At 45.1% G+C, this 8,287-nt stretch overlaps 1 protein-coding gene across 1 annotated transcript in view; it reads right to left on the reverse strand.

The window, feature by feature from the left end:
- SLC47A1 (solute carrier family 47 member 1) overlaps positions 1-8,287 on the reverse strand; it is a 194,367-nt gene that overhangs the window by 134,811 nt on the left and 51,269 nt on the right. The window contains 3 exon segments of the mRNA XM_023735513.1: positions 2,563-2,633; positions 2,636-2,660; positions 2,961-3,299. Coding sequence (XP_023591281.1) covers positions 2,563-2,633; positions 2,636-2,660; positions 2,961-3,299 — 435 coding nt within the window.

Here is an 8,287-nt window from a genome sequence, read left to right on the forward strand (position 1 = left end):
TCCATTGGTCTCACTCCTTCGGGAGCAAGGGAGAATGAAGAAAATAGGATACAAGGAAAAGATTAGTCCAAAGGACTAATGGACCACAGCTACCAAGGCCTCCACCAGACAGAGTCCAGTGCCACTAGATGGTGCCTGGCTACCACCACTAACTTCTCTGACCAGGATCACAACAGAGGCTTCTGGACAGAGCTGGAGAAGGATGTAGAACAAAATTCTAACACACACACACACACACACAAAAGACCAGATTTACTGGCCTGAAAGAGACTGGAGAAACCCCAAGAGTATGGCCCCCAGACACCCTTTCAGCTCAGTGATGACGTCACTCCCGAGGTTCACCATTCAGCCGGGGATTGGACAGCCCCATAAAACAAAACGGGACTAATGAGGCACAGCAGTCCAGGGACAAGGACTAGACGGCAGAAGGAGATAGGAAAGCTGGTGATAGGGAACCCAAGGTTGAGTAAGGACGCTGTTGACATGTAGTAGGGTTCTTAGCCATTGTCATAGGGCAATATGTGTATTGTTTAATGAGAAACTATTTTGTTCTGTAAACCTTCATCTAAAGTGAGAATAGCAGCACAACTGGAAGAATGTAATCGACGTCACTGTATTGTACATGAAGAAATTTTTGAAATGGTGTATCTTTGGCTATGTATATTTTCACCAAAAAAAAAAAGTCCTCCAAGGCCAAGAAGGGAGCGTGCTGACATGCTGTGGGGTTGTTAACCAATGTCATAAAACAATATGTGTACTGACTGTTTAATGAGAATATATTTGTTCTGTAAACCTTCACCTCAAGTACAATAAAAAAAATTTAAAAAAAAAGAAACAAAGCTTCTACTGTGGGTCTGGGAAACCCTGGTGGCATAGAGGTTAAGAGCTACAGCTGGTAACCAAAAGGTCGGCAGTACAAATCCACCAGGCACTCCTTGGAAATTCTATGGGGCAATTCTACTCTGTCCTATAGGGTCACTATGAGTCGGAACCGACTAGACGGCAATGGGTTTAATTTTGGTTTACTGGGGCATCTGTTCTGAGGGACAAAAATGTGCAGGGTGTGACATGGGTGTGGGGCCTAACATGGACTCAGGGGTCATGGAAGTCAATGAGATGGAAGGAGAGTGCTGGAGATGTGCTCCACACACTGAAGGATGGCAGAGCACACGGGTTAGAGGAAGAGTGCCCAGGTGTTGAGCTCATCAGTGAACAAAGAAGAGGTCACTTACTAACGATCAGATATCATCAACAGGGTGGTGCTCCAGAACAGACTGTTGAAGAATGAGCACGGTAGGGTAATGGGCTGGAAGCAGTACAAGGAAAGTGTGGACCCTAATTCTGGGCTGTGCAGAGATACTTGAGAAAATATTCCTTCAAGTTTCAGACAATTAAAAAGAAAATTGCCATCAAGTCAATTCCGACTTATGGTGACCCCATGTGTGTCATAATAGAATTGCCCTCCATAGGGTTTTCAATGGCTGAAATCTCAGAAATAGATCTCCAGTCCCTTCTTCTAAGGCTCCTTTGGGTAAATTCTAACCTCCAAACTTCTGGTTAGCAGTCAAGCAAGAGCTTAATGGTTTGCACTGCCCAGGGACTCCTTTTAGATAATTACCCATCATTAATCTATGTTCACGGAGCCCTGGTGGTGCAGGCATTAAGAGGTCAGCCGCTCCTTGGAAATCCTATGCGACAATTCTACTCTGTCCTTCAGGGTTGCTATCAGTCAAAATGGACTTCACAGAAACGGGTTTGTTTTTTTATTAATCTGTGTTCACACTTTACATCACCCAACAGGGTAACTAGGACTACAACATGAGCCATGGCCATGTTGCCTGTGGGATGTAAGGGTCAAGTGCATCTTTCTTAGAGGGGGCAGTGTAATAGCCTGTACATAAAGCTCCTTTTCCTTCTTGACTCTTTTTAGAGGCCCAGTCTAAACTTTTCAAGGAAGTAGAAATATCCCCCAACCCAAATTAGTTCACCGACTTGTGAATAAAATGTCTGACTCCACACAGCAAGGCCCTCTCTACCATAAAGCTAAATGGAAAACAGTGATGGCTCTGCCTTTATCTCAGGTATATACCTATCTCCTAGAAGGACAGACAAGACATTTTCTGAGATTGGAAAAAACAACCTGCATATCACCAGCAGGAGGACTACATCTCACCTCCTTTGAAAGCCTAGATGAAATGCAAAACAGAGGCAACTTTCCACTGCATCAAGGACAAAAACTCCAAACAGAAGACTCTGGAGGGGGTGTCGTTTCACTCTGTGGCCGAGGGGAGACACTTTTCACAGGGTGAAATAGTGCAACCTTAAAAAAAGTGTGAAATTCATACAGTATAGGGATATATTTAGAGTACCCAAAACACTTTTCTAAGTAGCTGACACAATCTCCTTTCAAATGTATGGTTTTCCAAAGATGAGGTCATGGTAAGCTGTAGCAGGCCAAGCCCAGATCCTGTAAAATCACAAATGGTGGGACAATACAATTCAAATTACTGTGGTTTTAGCGTGTTGTCAGCTCACATAAAAAGAAAGAATTTTAAAACCTACCAATACGGCAAGTGTAACAGCATCCAGCTGGACTTTCCCTAGATGCCCACAGAATACGGAGCTGACGACACCAAGAAGATCATCAACTGTGCAAGGAACTGTGGAGGGAAAATAAAGGAAAGTAAACGGACTAAAGAGTTAACAAGAATCCTCCTTACCCCTGGAGGAATGCTTTGAGAAGCAAACTGAAAAAGCACCAGAAACCATTTCATAACAATCCTCAACCAAGGTCATGTGATTGCTTATCATAAGCCTCCCAGTAGTTTCCACTGTGAAGGGGGCCTCTAGGGTGGACAGTGTCCTTGGCCCTCGGCCTGGCACCGCGCGCTGTCCTAGCAAATGTGCGCGTGCCGGGACCCGGGGCGGAGGCGGTGCGCAGGCCCGCGCGGGGCACTCACCACCTGGCCCACGAGCGCCGCCAGCGCGGCCGACTCCCGCCGAAGGTCGGGCGGCAGCGCGCCGCGCAGTCTCGACAGGCAGCCCCCTCGCCGGCGGGGAGGCTCTCCCGGAAGGCCGCGGGGGTCCCGGTTGTGGCTGGGGTCTCCGTGCAGGCGCAGGAAGGGGCTCCGTGTCGGGTGCCCGCAAGACGAGGCGCGGGAGGGGCGGAGGCGGCCTTCCTCAGCACCCAGGGCCACCCCGTGGGGGGCAATGCCTCCCGCTCCGGGTCCATAGTCAAGCCCTTGCCGCCGGCCGGAGCCCAACGGGGGGTCGGCGACAGGGGAAATAGGTGCAGGGTCCTCGAGGAGGAGGAACTCAAGTGAGGGGTGCTAGCGGAGGTCCGTCTTGGTGCGCAGTGATGAGAAAGGTTTTTATAAGGAATGCTTCTAGCTGGGAAAAGTAAACTGTTTTTGAGGGGTGAGTAGATGGAATGAGCCCTTGGCTGACCCTACCTGTGAGGTTTCCTTTTGCCTTGGTTAATGCTTGGTTAATCTGTTTACTCCAACGGGTGAGCTACTGCTGGCAGGACCGAGGTCTCCTGCTCTCCCCGGGGGTCAGGGGCGTCCTCGCAAGCAGCTACTCAGCTACTAGGCTGAACACATTTGCTGTGTGTTAGATGCATCTCCTATCCCAAGGCTCCTGCCTGGTGGGGCAAATGGCAAGGAGTGTGAGAAGTCCCTGCTGGAGCCTTGGTGATGCAGTGGTTTTGGGTTTTTTGGTGAGAAGCCTCTAGTGGGGAATGAGTGTCCTGTGAGGCTTCCTAACAAACAGCCAGGGAGGGAATGGAGGAAGGGGAGGTGAGTTGGAGTGGCGGCCTGCAGGCCCAACCTTGAGGCCCACCTTTCTTACAAGCCTTATCTCTGTCCCTGAGATAAGGAAAAGGAGCCTCAATTTGTGGAAAGAAGGAATGAGGGTAGAGAAAACTGAAGATGACCCAGGGCCAAATTTGTCTTTTACTCACAGTGGCTAAATTCTTAAAGGTAAAAAACTTCTCAATTTACAGCTGTACACATTTACAAAACATTGGAAGGCGGGATCTTCCAAATTACACATGCACAAATGTCGCACAGTTTCCAAACACAGTTAAACCCTTGTATATATATGTTGCATGGAGAGCCAAGGGGTTCCTCATGACCCCCTAACTTTGTTCATTATCTCTTCTTTCAGGGCAAAGGCCATGCCTAGTTCTTTGTATCCATCTCAGCACCCAGTGTACTTCATATGTACTTGCTGTGTGTCCAGTCGATTTTGACTCATAGCAACTCTGCAGGACAGAGCAGAACTACCCCACAAGGTGTCCTAGGCTGTAAATCTTATCAGGAGCAGATGCCGAGTCTTTTCTCCCCTAGAATGCTGGTGAATTCTAACCTCCAACCTTTCACTTAGCAGCCCAGTGCTTTAACCATTGCACCACCAGGGCTCCTTTCATATGTATTTAGGCTTGTTGAATTAACACTTGTGCCACAGGGCATGCACCCAGCACCAGGAAGGCTGAAGTAAACAATGGTTACTACTTCATCTACCCATTGCTAGCCAGTCCATTCCGACTCATGGCGACCCCATGTGTTACAGAGTAGAACTGCTCTATGGGGTTTTCTTTGCTGTAATCTTTACAGAAGCAGATCACCAGGCCTTTCTTCTGCATCACCAGTGGGTGGGTGTGAACCGCCAACCTTTAGGTTGGTAGCTGAGAGCAAAATGTACCATCCAGGGACCATTATTAAAAGTCTGTCATCGACTGACACCACCATCCTCTTCCTTACAGAGTCCCAGATCATCCCAGCTCAAAGTCCTCAGAACAATTTTCTAAGGCTGAGGTGAAGGGAACATTTATTCAATATACCCTGAGCTTCCTGAGACTGGGACTTAAAGACTTTTGAATATGCCATGTCTGCCACTAAAAGCTTTTGCCTTTTTTTAGACAAGGACAGAGCCAAACACAAAATAAATAGGCCTTGCTCAGGAATCCAGCCTCCCTTTTTCTCCTACCCTGGCATTCTCTTCTCATTTCTGCTGCCTTCCAACTTTCTAACCTTGTTCTTCTATCGACATAGCAATGATTGTGAGGATGGCACACACCCAGGCAACTCCTCCTTCTATTATATATAAGGTTGCTATGAGTCGGAGTCAACTAGAAAGCACCTAACAACAACCACTTTCTATCAAAATAAGAAACGGTCTGACTTCTTCCTCTAGTTTGGCTGGGTTAGCTCTTCAAACCCCTGATCTCTTGCTGTGGAATGCTCACCACTCTAGAAAAATGAAGTGCCGGTTTTTATAGGCCTTGGCATATGGCCCCCTTCTCCTTGCCTCTGCCAATTCAAGTTTATCCAAACAGGTTTTAAGGCAAGCCATTAATAGGAAGCATGTGAATCAATGCCATCTAACTCCTTCCTCCTTAATGATCTGTCTTCCCCTCTTCAGTTTCTTATGCATTCCCAAGGCCCACAGTGCCGAAGATCTAGACCCTAATAAACATTGATAAATGCCATTTACCTGTTGAATAATAATCTAAGACACAGGAAAGATACATTGTAAAATATATTTTAAATAATTCAGGCTTTAAAAATCCTAAGCACTCAATATATGAGTTTTTGTCTAAAAAATATAGTAAGCATTAAAATGGTTAATTTTAGGTTATGTGAATTTCATCTGCATAAAAAAATTAATAACGGTGGTCTTACGTTGAGATACTGGTGGGTGAATTATTACTCAAATGTAGTCTTTTAGACATCATCTTGACCATAACGTATTTTTTACCTCATATCCTTTTCTTCATTAGGAAAATATATCTCTGAATTCTCAGTTCTTGAAATCCATGGGCACAACCGAATTATATTAACTGAATATGAATTACCACTACTGGCCCTATGAATTATTTGTAAGCTCAGAAGTATCATGTGACCTGATTGTATCACTCTCCCGCCACATCACTGAATTCTGACATATAATCTCATTAAAATCCCCACGAGCAAGACTAAAACGACTGTCAGGAACGGGACCCCTCGCCGAAGGATCAGCTGCCTCATGGACAACTGAGTCGTATCCCTTGGGTGGATGGAAAGGGGTTCTTCTGGGTGCATCTGCTGATCCAACTGAGTCTCGTCTTTTTTTTTCAACATCTCTAATTAAAATTCCTCCATGATTTTCAGGGCCCCCTGGGGGGAGAAAGGAACTCAGCAGCTTAAAGGGAATTTTTTCATCTGTTTGAAAAGATATATAAAAGGCAATAGATATGTGTGCTAATTGCTGGGAGAACGTGAATTCAGGAAGCAGCTGCTACAGTGAAAAAATAACAGAAATCGTATCTCAGAGCACCTCTCCATTCACTCATTCACAAACACTGACTGAATCCTACTGCTGTCGGCTTGGGTGCCTCAGGAAGTTTCCCCCAAGAACTAGAAAAATAACGTAGATATAAGTTAAGATTCATAGGAGAACTTTTCAAGGGGCCAACACCCATCTAACCAGCATTTCATAAAGAAAACAGAGCCAATGAGGAAGAAAAATAACCTAAGAAATAATTTAAGGCCATATACAGAACTGAAGAAAGATGTGGCTCTTCAAACTGAAAGAACCTACTAAGTACCAGCAAGATAATTACTCAAATATAGACTTAGTCACCTGACATTTCAGAATAGTGAGAATAAGGAAAATATCCTCAATGCTTCCCAAGAGAAAAACAAAGGCAGATTACCTAAAGGAACAAGAATAAGATTGGCTTCAGAGTTCCTAGTAAGCATAAGCAGATACTAGGAAACAGTGTTGCAATGCCCTCAGAGTTTTGAGAGAAAATAATTTTGAACATACCTGCTCATACATACAAAATGCTTACTTTTTAGGCACTGTGCTCATCATTTTACATATATTAGCTCACTTAACCCTCACAAAATATTATGAAGTAGGTACTACTATCATCTCTATTTTACAAGTAGGGGTGTGATGGTTAATGTTACATGTCATTTTGGCTAGGCTATGATCCTCAGTGGTTTGGCAGATACTAGAATGGGTGCACTTCCATAATGTAATATAATTCAATTACCTTCCATGATATGACCTGATGTGATTAACCAATCAGTTGAAAGGGAGTTTCCCTGGGGGTGTGGCCTGCCTCCAGTACATAAATGGATATTCTGGCAAAGCTCAGCTCCCTCTCAACCCAGCATTCTTCTCATCACCTGACCTCCAGTTCCCGGGACGTGAGCCAGCAGAGATTTCCAGCCTGCTGCCTGACCTGCAGATTTGGGATCTGCCAGAACCTGCAACCCCAAGAGCCAGCAGAGGTCTCCAGCCTGCCATCTGACCCGTGGATTTGGTATTTGCCAGCCCCAACAACTGCATGAGCCATTTCCTTGAAGTAAATCTCTCTATATATATTTACGTACATGTTTCACTGGTTTTGCTCCTCGAGAGAACCCAGACTATGACATCTGGATACTGAGAGTGGTTCTAGAGAAACAATGTCTTAGGCTGGGTTCTCTTGAGAAGCAAAACTAGTAAAGCGTATAAATAAAGCATATGTAGAGAGAGATTTATATGAAGGAAATGGCTCACATGGTTGTAGAAGCTGTAACGTCCCAAGTCCATGGGTCAGGAAACAGGCTTCTTCTGATTCACGTAGCTACACAGGTTGACGAACCCAAGATTGGCAAGTCGGAGAGCAGGGCTGTTGCTCATAGGCTGTGAGTATCAACGAATCCCAAGATTTGCAGGCAACACCTCAGGTAAGCTGCTAGCTCAAGTCCCAAGAACCGGAGGTCAGACGAACAGAAGCCAGCTGCAGGATCCAGAACGAGGAAAAGCCCCTGAGCCCTGCCAGAACGTCCACCCACACTCGATGCAAGCCACACGCCCAAGGAAACTCCCCTTCAACTGATTGGCTACTCACAGCAGATACCATCATGGGAGTGATCACGTATTAAATCTCTACAGGAAGTGATCACAACATCACACGACTGTTTTCACTAAGAATCATGGCCCAGCCAATCTTAACCATCACAAACAAGAATCTCAAGAATGAGTTTTCTGAATTAGTTCTCAAGAGTGGCTAGATTTAAAGGCATTAATGACTCTACTACCAGTAGTAAAGAGTGTACTATTAATCTATGGCATGATGTGGCAATAGAGATATGCAAAATATCACCACCATTGGATACTCTTAACCAAATACTTGTGAGAGACAAGGCTCTGAATGATTGTGTATTTCATACCTTTCAACATTTTTGTTAAACTTACAAGTATAATGAAGCTGGCTGGTTGCTCCTACTTTTTTTTTTTTTTTTTTTTT

Source organism: Trichechus manatus, unplaced genomic scaffold, assembly GCF_000243295.1.
Source record: "Trichechus manatus latirostris isolate Lorelei unplaced genomic scaffold, TriManLat1.0 scaffold00080, whole genome shotgun sequence".
Classification (NCBI taxonomy): Eukaryota; Metazoa; Chordata; class Mammalia; order Sirenia; family Trichechidae; genus Trichechus; species Trichechus manatus.